Source organism: Ruditapes philippinarum, unplaced genomic scaffold (genome assembly GCF_026571515.1).
Source record: "Ruditapes philippinarum isolate M1 unplaced genomic scaffold, ASM2657151v2 ctg2107_1_1_1_1, whole genome shotgun sequence".
In the NCBI taxonomy this organism is placed as follows: Eukaryota; Metazoa; Mollusca; class Bivalvia; order Venerida; family Veneridae; genus Ruditapes; species Ruditapes philippinarum.
The window spans coordinates 11,463-25,141 of record NW_026853859.1 but is presented as its reverse complement, the minus strand read 5'-3'; the positions used below and the strand labels follow the sequence as shown (position 1 = coordinate 25,141).

General features: G+C 30.6%; 1 protein-coding gene across 1 annotated transcript; it reads right to left on the bottom strand.

Annotated features, from left to right (window-relative positions):
• Positions 1-534: 534 nt before the first annotated feature.
• Positions 535-3,935, bottom strand: LOC132738181 (uncharacterized). The gene is made up of 3 exons (XM_060725646.1): positions 3,410-3,935; positions 2,156-2,278; positions 535-1,847 (listed from the first exon to the last, which is right to left on the bottom strand). Exons 1-3 carry the CDS (start codon positions 3,894-3,896, stop codon positions 1,663-1,665), a joined length of 795 nt encoding a protein of 264 aa, XP_060581629.1. The 5' UTR covers positions 3,897-3,935; the 3' UTR covers positions 535-1,662.
• Positions 3,936-13,679: the final 9,744 nt, after the last annotated feature.

The window sequence follows — 13,679 nt, the reverse complement described above, 5'->3', positions numbered from 1 at the left end:
TGTTGTATTGAACTTCTGTTTCATGATAAAGATAGGAAGGAAGGGAGGGAGATAGGCAATTTGTTGTAACAGATAGTTTATGTGGTGACCATGTCTCGTGTCTCATGCGTTATTTTGTGCAAACCAGGTCAACCCGTGACTATTTACTATTCTATAATCGCGGACAATTCCTGTATGGTCGACTCCATTCCCAATGTTTTTGACATCTTGGGCAATTACACGTTGAACTAGTGTTACAGATTTTCAAGTTTATTTTGGCCATCGTTTCCACATTAAGAGCCTAATCAGAACAAATTATTTCCGAAAATAAACATGAACACAGTAGGTCTAAATCTGTAATAAATTTCTTAAAATACAAATTAATAATCAATTGGTATTGTAAAATTCAAAGAAAAAAAAGACTAACAAAAAACCACGTACAATTACTTGTTTATTTATCGAACTCGGAGGCTATGACTAATTAAATCCATATAGGTGAAGATAGATATGTCTGTTTAACTTTTAATTCCACATATTTAAAAGAACAATGGGCTTTAAAAGAACAATGGAAGGGGAATTTTCCGCCCTATAAGAATTAAGGGAGGAGAATTGTCCGGGTTGTCAAAAATAAATAGGAGGGTATTTTCTGCCAGTCAAACAATCCGAATATTTTCGACGCAAAAATTGCATTTTCATATTGAGAAAACATGGACTGATAAAGACTTAAATGTCAGTCAACAAACAAAAATACCTGAAATATGTCGTCATAAAAAGTTTAATCTAATACCATACCGTCACATTAGATTACGTTAGATACACTATTTGTACTTGCTACTTAATAGTTAAGCTATTCTTAATTCGCATTTATGTAGAATATAAATAGCTCGTTTGCTGAACGTTGTTTTATTTACGTGACAAATTAATTAAATGTCTATCCAATGTGCCAATTTATATTGTAATACATTGTTGTTGATTTTATGTCCTATTTAGTGTTTGATAAAGATTTCCATGAAGCGGTCCTTAATGGTATAATATAATGATAGAAGCCGGATGTATCCGTGAATATATCTAAGGCGATTTTAATTTTCAATTCTTTATACTTGGAAAATATCCGGAAAGTAATCTTTTAACGTTTTGTGAAGATATTGACTTGTAAAGTCAAACAAAAGGCATAAAGGTCTACAAGCTTTTATACAATTTTCATCTTTCGGCTAATTCTTTAAATTAAAATATTTATTCGTGGAAATGCCGATTTAAAGTTATATCATCTTAAACTTTTGTTACTTACATATGGTCTTTTAAACAAAGGACAAAACTATTAACATTATGTCAAATTTCGTTTTTTAAATATAAGATGTTGTTATCTTACAATGGTGAGAACATTGCATACCGACTTTCTGCCATGTTAATTTGTATAACAATAATATACATATATAAATTGTCAGGTATTCTAATGATTCTGGAGCGTTATCCTTAATACTGTATGACGATACACAACCGTATCCCGTGCAACGACTAACTTAAATCGTTTCATTTGCATCCGTCGTTGTGTTTGCAAACAACATTTGCTATGTCAAGATATATTCTGTGCGATGGCTTTTTTTAATTTTTTATATTCAGGAAAAGATCAGGCTCAGACTCAAGGCAAACCTTTAGGTTTTACTTTCCAATTTACACCAGACATCAAAATATCCTGTGACGGAAAGGAGAAAACTGTCTCAAAGTCTTCAACTTCCTTTTGATCTTTTTCTGTCGTGTAAGCTTCTTATTCCGATTTTTCAATCGTCGCTGTTTACGCCGCTTTTTACGTTTATCTTTCGATGTCCTTTTCTTCTTTACACCTGGGCATCTTCTATGGCTTATTTTACCTTTGACAACAAAAATTATGTTACAATTAATAACATAAATGATGAGATACTACACAACTTTTTTTTATAAAAAACAGCTTCAATTTTAAAGACGTTGACAATGTCCTGTTTATGACAGAATGATTTTAGTCAAACACTACAAATTCACCGCAAAATTGTATAAAAATCGAACGTGTTTGTACTAGCAGTCAGGCTAACTCCACCCTGGTTTGATTACTGTGCACAAATAAATAAAAAAATAACTGTATAAATTAGACTTTACACTTATTTTGATTAAAATCTGCTAATATCTATCAATAAGATTATACCATATGATTTTGATCCTTTCTTGCATGGTTTTGAAATTACAGATCTCGGCTTGGTGGTACATAAACACGCAACTGGCCAATTCCTAAGGTAAGATTCCCTATTATATTTAAATATTCGAATATCTGAAAATAAAAACAACATAACAATATTTAAGTTTATCCTTCAGCATTCGCACCAAATTTGAATATAGGTATGTTTTCTTTTCTACATTTAATAAATGTTATTAAGCAAAAATAGTATGTGAAATGTGATTATTATAAATTATTACAATCTATTTCAAAATATTCATTAAACTAGAACATTTCGAGCATCGGTTTGGTTTTTTTTAACAAGGAGTCACTGCTTTGTTCGACTCTAGGGCAAGGCAAAATTCACCACAGACATTGGCCCTGATTCTTCCGCCACCGATTCTGAGATCATGTTGAATTAGAAGGACATTTGAAATTATTGGTTATTCGGTCATGAGAGATATGAATGCACATGTGTTAAATTCGGCGTTAAAACTAAAACTCACATTAGTGTACAGAACTGATAATGAAACATTATTCATTGAATGATTTAACTTCTGTACAAAAGCTTACCAACAATAATTTTATATATGATTTTCAACTTATGGAATGCTTATTCATGAACACTTGTGCCACGTCGGACGTACTTTATGCAATCGTTTAGATAGTTTTAAATCAACTGTTTACATAAATTGAATTTTTTTTTATTATTTATCAGTAGGCCAAGGTTATGTTCAATGTTAAAAAGCTTTTTCGAAAATTTACGAATTTTCATGGCAGTGTATTGTTTATATTGTGTAAATTTTGTTCTTTGTATAATTTATGATAATAGTCTAAGTATGATTTAATGAGGGACTTTATTGGATTATGTTCCCTTGATAAAAAGTCCGAGTAATCCAATAGCTTAGGACCTACTTATTTATAGGGAGTACTCAGGGAAGGTTATTCACTAAAGTCCCTCATTTAATATACGCCGATGAATATGGGGAAAGGGGGAATATTACATTGTTTCTATTGTTTCTGATATTAGGATTAGTTTATTTCGGGAACAAACGTTTGTGTTTAAAATGATGTTTAATATAAAGTATCGTCACCACATGTTTGAACTAGATTTGTCTTCCTTTTTACATACCTAAATTATACGAGGAAGGTAAATATTACAACTCTTACGTAAATGTAATGTCAGGTTTACAATATCAAACGTTTATTGCGTGTAGACAATTTAAAGGATGTTGTATACTATACCTCTTGTGAAAGGTTCGCACGAAGTTAACACATCCGATAAATAAGACAGCTGTGTGCTTGTGAAATTAAAATTACACTTGTTACCACATATAGCCTTTGCTATAAATACCGGAGTTCTTCTACTATCGTAGTTCCATTTTGTTTTCCAGGGACACAAGCAACGCTTCGATATATCCGTTATATCCGAATTATTTGACATGTCCGAAAAATGTGTAAATCGTTTCTTCCGTTTTATTGTGTCCTGAGTATCCGTTTTGATAATATTCGATGTTTGAACCACATAATCATTAAACGAAATAACACTATCAGAGTCATTTCCTATTCCTTTTTCAAAAACCAACTGTTCCTGGAGAATACTAGTATCTTTTAATATGTCCATATTCCCGACTAAATATCTTTTCATTACAAAAGTAAGATTTAAATTTGCATTTAAAGTGTTGATAATTTCTAATACCATGATTACTTTAATAACAGGTCGCACAATCATCGTAAATTGAAATGTGCATTTGAGCTTGATGTGAAAAAAGGATACTATATGACAGTCATTATCAATGGCACTTGAGATAAGGTTCGTGGTAGTCCCTGTGTATCCAAAGTACAGTGTAATTCAGTTTATCGGTAATGATTGATTTAGATAACATTTCGTATTTTAAATAATGCAACAATCATAGGGATTTGCAGTGTGTACTTTATTAGAAATATATTAAATTACGCAACGCATGGTTGCTTGAAAAGCAATGCCCTTAACTCGTATCACGTCCGAAATGAATTATTCACACGGGTCTATTTGCATATATATAAAAGATGACAAAATACAAAAACAAAACAATTTGCCATAAAAGGCAAGATATTATAACTTTATCTAATGAACATACTCTATATTGTACGGTATATAAATCAATTACCGGGCATATAAACAACGCTATGTCATACTCTGTCTCGAATGAAAAACATAAATGTTTACCTAAAAATATATATTATTTATATATGATTGTTAAGGCTTTTCTAGCAAAAATGGTAAATCTAATCATGACAGTCTTACGAAGCGTTGTTCCTCAATTCCATTTTCTATTCAGTCTTTTTTAATATATATTATCTTAAAGAAGTGCATAAATTTCGAAATGCAATTTTTATAGATCCTCTTATACCGATGCGACTAACTCACAAGTGATATGACTGAAGTGGTATAAAGATCTAAATCATTAATCTTGTTTGATGTGCACATTATTGAAAAGAAAATGCATAAAAGGACGGTCAAATGTATAAACGACAATAATTTGAACGTAAGCTTCAATGCTATCATATTGCTTCTTAATTATAATAAAACATGTCACATAGTGATTTATCATGCATTTACATCGTAAATCACTACGTAATATAAAATGAACCGTTAAGCCTTTTGATGTTCAATAAGTATCAACATTACGCAGCTTTGAAGTATTGCGAGATCATTATTTTCACAGAAATTAAATTATGATATTTATTTTGGCATTGGTGAGTTATAATCATAACAAAAAAATGAATCGAAAAACAAAATCAAATGTATCTTCTATCCCTTCATAAGTTTAAAAAACGTCAATAAATAAGATAATGACAATGTCACGGAGTTAAACTTTGTTAGACTTTGTTATACTTTTGAATAATACGTTTGAAGCAATCTAATAATTTCACATATCCTAAAGTGAAAAAACGGCAGGAACATATTAAGATAAGATATCAGCAATATATGTTAACCACACAGTTTTTATTATATCTTTTCGGAACTTCTTGGAACTGTGTTCTTCTTGGAAGAAGACACTATTTATGAATACTTTAGGGTGGCATAAGAATATCCTTTTACATCTTAGAAGTATTTTGTGAGTAAGGATATCCGGAGTTTAAAGAACTGCATCAAAGCTAGTTTCAGTGTGTCAAGTGCGGTGAAATATCCATCAGGAATGATACTTAAGTCTTTGATCAAGTTGCTCAATCTTTACGTGTAATTGATGGATATTTTACATCGCCATTCAATGATAGATCTTTTTTCTGTATTCATATAGAATGACTGACCAAGAGTTAATAAAAACGCTTTAAGAAATAATTATCAATAGTGAAATTTTTTTAGATTCTTTCATACCGATGCTTTTAATTAAGAAGTGATATAACTAAAGATCTAAATCCTTAATCTTGTTTGATGTGATGATTTACATTGATGACATTTTGCATTCTTGAAGAAGAAATTACATAAAAAGTTGGTCAAATGAATAAACGCCAGGCAACATAATCTGAAAGAAAGCTTCAACGCTATCATATTGCTTCTTAATTATAATAAAACAAGTCATATCGTGATTTACAATTCAATAACATTGCAATTACAAATAAAATGAAACAAGTTATTTGGTGTTTCAATAAGTATCAATATTACGAAGTTTTGAGAAATGGCAACATCATTGATTTGATATAATTATGATACGTCATTTGGCATTGGTGAGTTATTTTACTTCTATATCTATAAGAAAGAAAGTCGGATCCAAAACCAAAATCGGATGTAACTTTTATCCCTTCAATAAATTCAATAAGTATCAACATTACGCAGTTTTGAAATATGTCGTCATCATTGTTTTCATAGAAATTAAATTATGATATTTATTTTGGTATTGGTGAGTAATAATCAAAAGAAAATACTTGACTCGAAAAACAAAATCAAAAGTATCTTCTATCCCTTCAATAGTTTCAAAAACGTCAATAAATAAGATAATGATAATGTCATGGAGTAAGATTTTGTCTGACTTTAAAACTATACGTTATAAGCAGTCTAATTATTTAAAATATCCTAAACGGCAGGAACTTTAGATAAAATATCAGCAATATTCGATAATCACACTGTTTTTGTTATATTATCTTTTTAACGTCTTGGTACTTTGTTTTTCTTGGTAGACACAAATATTTAAGAATACTTGTGGCTTAAGAATAACCCTTACTTTTGATCCTATAACAACTAAGACTAAGACGTATTTTGTGAATAAGGATATGCGGAGTGTAAAGAATAGGACTGTGTTTCATAGAAAGTCCTGAGTGTATCCTAATCCTAGGACTTATGACATAAACAATTTTCTACATTCTGTAAGATACTGATGATCAAAGGCTGGGCATATTTTATTAGGTTACAGTGTTTTAAAAAAAAGCAGATTCAATGAATGTAATTTTGGTTTGCATTTTTGCTACCACATACTTGAAAATCATCAAATGCAGAAAAACTGCCTTGACGATTTAAACTGCACCATTAATAATCCATTTATCTCGTGATAACATTTTTACCACGACACAGTATGTGCATGGGGAAATATCCTTGACCCGTACAATTGAAAAAATAAAGACATTATAAATGATGCTTTAACAAGTTTTGCTATGAAAGTAAATCTACATTTTCCATAAATAAGGATGCACCGGTTAACAAGGAATCATGTGTGTTGTCCCCGTGAGATCATGCAATGTTCATAGAAAAAGATAAACAGAGTAAAGAACGTGTTATCTTGATAGACGGCATTAACAATACAATTAGAATAGTTTCGCTCATATAATGAATATCCAATGCAGAATTATTAACTCAAATTGCAGAAATCGAGTGTTATTGTTAATAAAAAATAAAAAGTACTATGTTTTCTCTCTATGTTTTAATAACCTTTTGATACAAATGATGCTACAAAATACAATAGTAATAATATGTAATTGTATTTGAGTATTGGACATCAAAATAAGTCAGTCACTTCAAATCTGAATCTTATAATCATAATTATTCATGATAAATCTTAACTTTAAACGTTAGTCAAAGGGAGCGGTGCAAATTAATACGAGTTCCGTGGTGTTCCGTGGTGAAAAGCGGGGACATATTTTGAGTAAATACTTTAATTTAAATGATGACATCTCTTAAAGGGAGAGACAGGCAAAATGAAACCTTTTCATTTTAGTTTTGAATTTCTCATTCATTATTCTGTAATTGTCCTAAAAATGAATACACTAGACAGTCAAAGGAACAAAACTTTTTTCCATATAAATAATAAAATGGTGGTTTCCTAACTTGACCCGCGTGGGTCAGGTTAGAGCGCTAAGATTTCACAATTATTGCCTAGTGAACTCTGGAAACGTTCAACAACATGTCAAATGAATGACTTAGACTTGTTTCACAATATCTGCAATATCTGTAATTGTAACTTCCAGGGTTTGTTCAAGTGTAAAGACTTGTTTTACAACTATTCGGTGATTCTGGTGGCGTCTAATCTTCGCCTAACATAGATATATTGAAACCCAAAATATATAGAATTTATACCGAATTTCATGCTGGGACTTTAAAAATGTCATTTAGCGTGATTTGAGTAAAAAAGATCATTTTAATATTTTTGTCATAATAGAATCCCTTTAATGTCGGAAGTTACATACGCAAAAAGTGAGTTACACGCGCTATTTATCATTGGGTTTATCAGGGATCTTAATTGTTAAACACGGCAACCTATGATAAATTTTATCAACATTGCAACTGCATAGTCCAATTAAATACAATTTAAAATATTACATCCAGGTGTAAGTAATGAATTATATTTAACATTATTATACCGATTTATACCGATTTATGTCCAAAAATCTATTTAATTATACGAGTATAAGTGTACACATGCACAGAAGAGGTGTATTATAAATGTTCATCCTTTCAAAATAAATACATATATTATGAAGGATTGATAACAATTAGATCAATCAAAAAAATCTATTAATAAATCACTTTTATGTCAACTATATAAACAGCAATTCAGAACTATTTTGCAATATCAAAAAGTCCAGGTTGTGGAATGGTATGGGGTAGCTATTTTTGAAATGAGATTGCAAGACTTACAACATATATAACTGTCTATATTATTCCCATACAGCAAACATGCTGGACCTTACATCTATGAATATAAGTATTTTACGTGAACTGCAATATATACTGGCTCGCTACTAGTCAAGTTGTATTGGCAAATAGCTGATAAGTCCCAACGCACTTCACTATGCATCACCCCGCGTTTACTATCTATCAAACCTTATCTGCAATATTCACTTCTTACAGTTATGAATTTGATGACAACTTGTTTGTAAGTGAGAATCTAATTTACAACGCCCTTTTTCTGGGACGGATGTTTATGTCAAGGACATCATCGCTTGTTGATAATGATTGATTTAATTCAAACAGTATGCGACGCTATATAAGATTAACTGAGTTTTACATATCAACTAGATCTTACAGGTTAAAAAGTTTACGTAAACAGGATACAACAGTAATCAAAAGATTTACGGGATTTAGATAACACTTTGACATTGCGTTTAATATCAAAGTTTGAAATGTTGTTTTTCGGAATAATCTCGTCTGTTACAAAATTAAAACAATAACTTGACAGGAGAGCAATTTAGAATTGTTGGTTATTTGATGTTATGCTTTATGAATAGAAAGGGTTAAATTGAGGAAGATTCCATTGCATGTAAGATTCTAAGACAAGTTTATTTCGGATGAAAATGATTTTTGCATCGTTATACAGTTTGGTGGATACATATTATTTATAAAGATATTTGAAAGAACCTGCATGAAAATATATCTTAACACAAAAGATTCGTCTTTTCAGTGCATTTGATAACTTCCATTTTAGAAAAGCTAATATCCAATGTTCAAGAAATATAAATGTACAGACGAAAATACGAATTGAACTCAAATAATGACGCTGAAAACAAATTTCAAAGGTAGATATAAGGGAAAGAAAACAGGTCTTTCACAGAGAGAAATCTCAGTGACTGATATAGGTTCTAGATATAAAAGTAGCCGTATAAAAGAAATTCCAACATTAGATGTCATGGACTGTGTGAAAGATCTTTGTGTCCATGGACAAATAGTTGGGACTTTGATAAATACAGAAATCCAGCATTTATTCCAAAGGCTAAATGTAGCAGCCAATGCAGGTTAAACTCAGCAAATGTAGTGATTCCAAATATTCTTAATGTGTATACAGCATGCGAGCCAATAAAAAGAGGTATGTTCATTTGTTTCATAGAACTGTCTGCTTTCTTTTTTATCTATGCTTTCTTTAACTGAAATATTTGTGGTGGCACCCTGTTCGTGCGGCACCTGTATGCTCCCTCCAAGGCGATTCTTGATTCGGTTGGGAAATTCGTCCATTAAATACCGCCCTTCTTTCTTGATATTTGGGTATCTGTCGCAAATTACTTTAATCCGCTATATATTTAATTTGAAGTGCTGTATTGTTTTTATTTGTTTTAAATATATCGCTATAAAAATAAATAAATGAGCCAATATTTTTATTGTTTATTTTCTATTTTGCAGATATACCGATTTTCAAAAATATCGAAAAAGCATACATCAAAGGCTGGCCTGTTGCGTGTGCATGTACCATCAAACATATATCATTACTTCAAAATAAACAAAGAAAAGGTAACTGTGAAAATAAATTTTGCGAATCCTTCGGACTTTTAGTAGAATATTTGCAAAACCTTTGAGATTTGACAAAGTTCTCTTACTCTTAATCAGTTCTATGAAGCAATAATTAAAATGTGTTGAGGTCTAGTCTAATAGTGTTTAGGCAAATATTAATTGACTTAGCATATACTGTAGATAACAACATAACATTGTTGGTATTACTTTTATCAGTATGTTTCAAGGAACAAAATTGCAACATAACATACGGATATCACAGTAGGAAAATAATTGCCAATCAACATGTAATAATTTAAAATATCAATCTCAAAATTGTTTTTATACAAATTATTTTTTTTTGTTTTAGTTCGGCACAAAACAAAACATGACAAGCTAAGGAAAGGAGGGCAACGAAGACGGATCAAAGTTAAAACTAAATACGAATTGAACATATCCAGATATTCTGAAGTCAGAGAGAAGCTACTGAAACCATTTCTATTTCTTCCGCAGTTTAAGAAGTAATTCTTGGATTGACGTAAAGAAAAAAAGAACTATCACATATGTTGTTATTAAGTCAATTTATCTTTATATTAAATTTCCATGTCTAATTTTTTGTATTTTTTTTTCTCAATTACTTTTCATGTTATTCCCAAAAAAAAAGAGTACCTGAGCGGAATAAATAAGATACGCGAATATGACATAGTCGGTTTTGAGTGATTCAGGTTATGAGAGTAAATGAAACTCTATGAAACCTATGCCCTAGGCCCCGGATTAAACAAACTACACTAATTACATTTGAATAGTTGATCCAAAAAATATTATTAAACAGGACAGCTGCCATACCGCACTTGGTGCTGCTGTTTTAATTGAAAGTGTATGAATTTCAAAGAAAGAGCAATGTAAAGGACTATATACACGTGAGAATGACTGGATCGGTTAGATATTATTGGCTGTGAAAAATGCAACATTTCTCACGCTTAAAAGAGCATTCAATGTCAAATTTAAATTAATAATTCAAAGAAAAAGAAATATATATTACAATACTTGGGGCAAAAAAAACAGGCAATTTTTCAAATCTCCATGTAGAGTTAGCTAAAACAATATTTGCACATGTACAAATGCAACGTTTCGTGGACACCATGCAGTATCGAAGTGGCGGCAACTGGCTTTTCGAAATAATGTTTTGATTACGCGGTGTTAGCTGGAGTAATATAATTTACACCGAAAGTTACAAGAAACATTACAAACTTAAAGTATAACTATTATATATATATTATTAAATATATTAATATAAAATATTAAATATATTTTTTGAATGAATTATTTGTAATTTAATGGCTTTTTTTCGACACATACATTTGACAAGCATTTGTTTCGTTATCATATAGTTTAACGAGGTTATTTGCAGAAAATTAATTCAAGATATGGGGACAAACAATTTATACATAAAAGAATATGAGTGTTTTCCAAATATTTAACTTTTAAATCATAAAAGTTGTACATCAAATTTTGAATAAGTTGTACATCAAATTTTAAATCATTAAACAACCTTTTTTTTACAACTTTTTTTTCTTATCTGCTCAATACAACAAACAAGAAGGATGCATTAGAGATATTGTGTATTATTGACAAACTGTGTGTAGTTCTGTCAATAAATGACAAAAACAGATTCACTGGCATGCATTGGGGATGTGCATATACAAAAGGTACAGCACCGGCCTAATTTTATATAAGTCAGTATATAGTTTATAAAATAGTATGGGTTATAAACAATAGAAACATACAAATACATTTAGATATAAATCAAGGAACAAGCCTGATCCAAAGGGTCTAAAAGTAACTACCAAAAATGCATGTAGTATTTATATATATATTTCAATTATTGAACAAAATGATAAAAAAGCTGAATTTCAAATACATAATATGTTATAATAACATATATTGTAATCTTTTTTAAGAAAATTAAGAAAAACAGAATCCCCAAAGAACGCCCAAAACGGTTAAATTGAAAATAATGCTTAGTGTCATTTATCCTGTTCATGGACGATACTTGTATGTGCAACCTACAGTGCACGACCCTTAGCACCGGCTTAGGCAGAATTCATTATTGAAAAATGAAAATGATGATTTCTTTTAATTTAGAATAATTCGTGTACGTGTTCATACGGTAGTTAGCAAGTAACACTTCCGTTTCATTCTTTGAAAAGTGTCGTATGGTCTCCAAAGAAAGATAAAGCCTGCAGCCCTAATATCAGAGGTAAAGCAATTTCGTAGAACACTAAACCAAATTATTGAATTTCTTTAATTGGGTCCCTGAGGATATGCTGCCTGGCTGGTAAATTTTAAAATTTGTGTTTTTGAACGTCTTATCTGTGATATGCAGGAGAGGTTATGAAGCCGCATATCACAGATAAGACGTCAAAACACAAATTTAGAAATTTATCAAGCAGGCAGCATATCCTCAGGGTGTTTAAACAGTATTCAAAAGGAATATTGGAACCACCCATTCAGAAAAATTATCAAACAGGAGAAACACCTCAAACATGAACACAATATTGAGATGTACAGAACGATTGAAAACATCAGGTATAAGGTTAAGAAAACAAGTATATGAAAATTTGATGATACGATTAGGAAAACACAAACATATAGATATTTTCAGTCAAAATTGGTATGAAAGTATAAAACTTTTCTTGTGCAATCACTCATTTAGTCAATAAGTCAGATTTGTTTAGCCGTTAAATGTTGATTTAAATTAAACTTATCCATTAGTCTATCAAACATTTTAAACAAATTAAAAGTATGTCTTGCGTAACAGATGTTATAGTATCATTACGTAAATAAATGAAACACCGAAGGTTTTTCCATAGTTGGCAAGTTCGGAATGCGCTTGTTACGCAGTTGACTCATATTTGATAAATGACTGAGCAAAAGTTGAAATATCTGAAAAAGAAATATGTCAAGAGGAACTAGACATTGATAACTTATCAGACGGCTCAACAGGACATCAATTCACAAGTTATAAAGTTGACATATTCTTTTTTTCTTCTTTACTCTTGTATTTGCTAACGGTATAGTGTTTTCATTTTTACTACACTAACATGATAAACAATGTTTCAGTTTAAACTAATATTCAAACTTCAGTTTTAAGACACCATTTAACCAAAATAGAAACATGAAAGATTATAACAAAAGAGCACAGATATTTTCAGTTGTATATTGTCGTGTAGGTCGTCTTTCGTCTAACAACAACAACACATTCCAATGTCTTTGTTATTTCTAAGTAGATTTCAAAATTACGGATCATTTTAAACACTTTATCATTCACTGATTTTTAAAAGTTCACACATTTTTTAAATGCTCGGTTTTCTTCTAATATTTTGGGATATATATTGCTTACTTTAGTTACTATTTTATTACAAAAGAACGAAAATGATAACCGTCTTCTAGTGGGTGATTCACATTGTTTGGTATTTCGTTCCTCTCTACTCGGTTTTCCATACCACCACGTATGATTTTATACTTCAATGGTTGCAATACTTCAAAAGGTGTGTTTGATACTTGAAACATTAAAAAAAACGTTCTTTTCGTTATAAAGTACAAATGTATGTTTGATTGCTGTTATATCCGGTTGTGATTGACTGTCATACGTTGTATAGATGAGGTATAAATATATCCTTGTTAGATTATATCGTGCTTTATAAGATGCTAGAAGAGGCCCCTGAGGTCACAAGTAAAAGACAGAAAATCGCCACATGAAATGTAAAGTGTCGGCGTGATCTGGAATAAAAATTAACCTAACATGCAGATAAAATACAATTTTAAATAATAATTGGT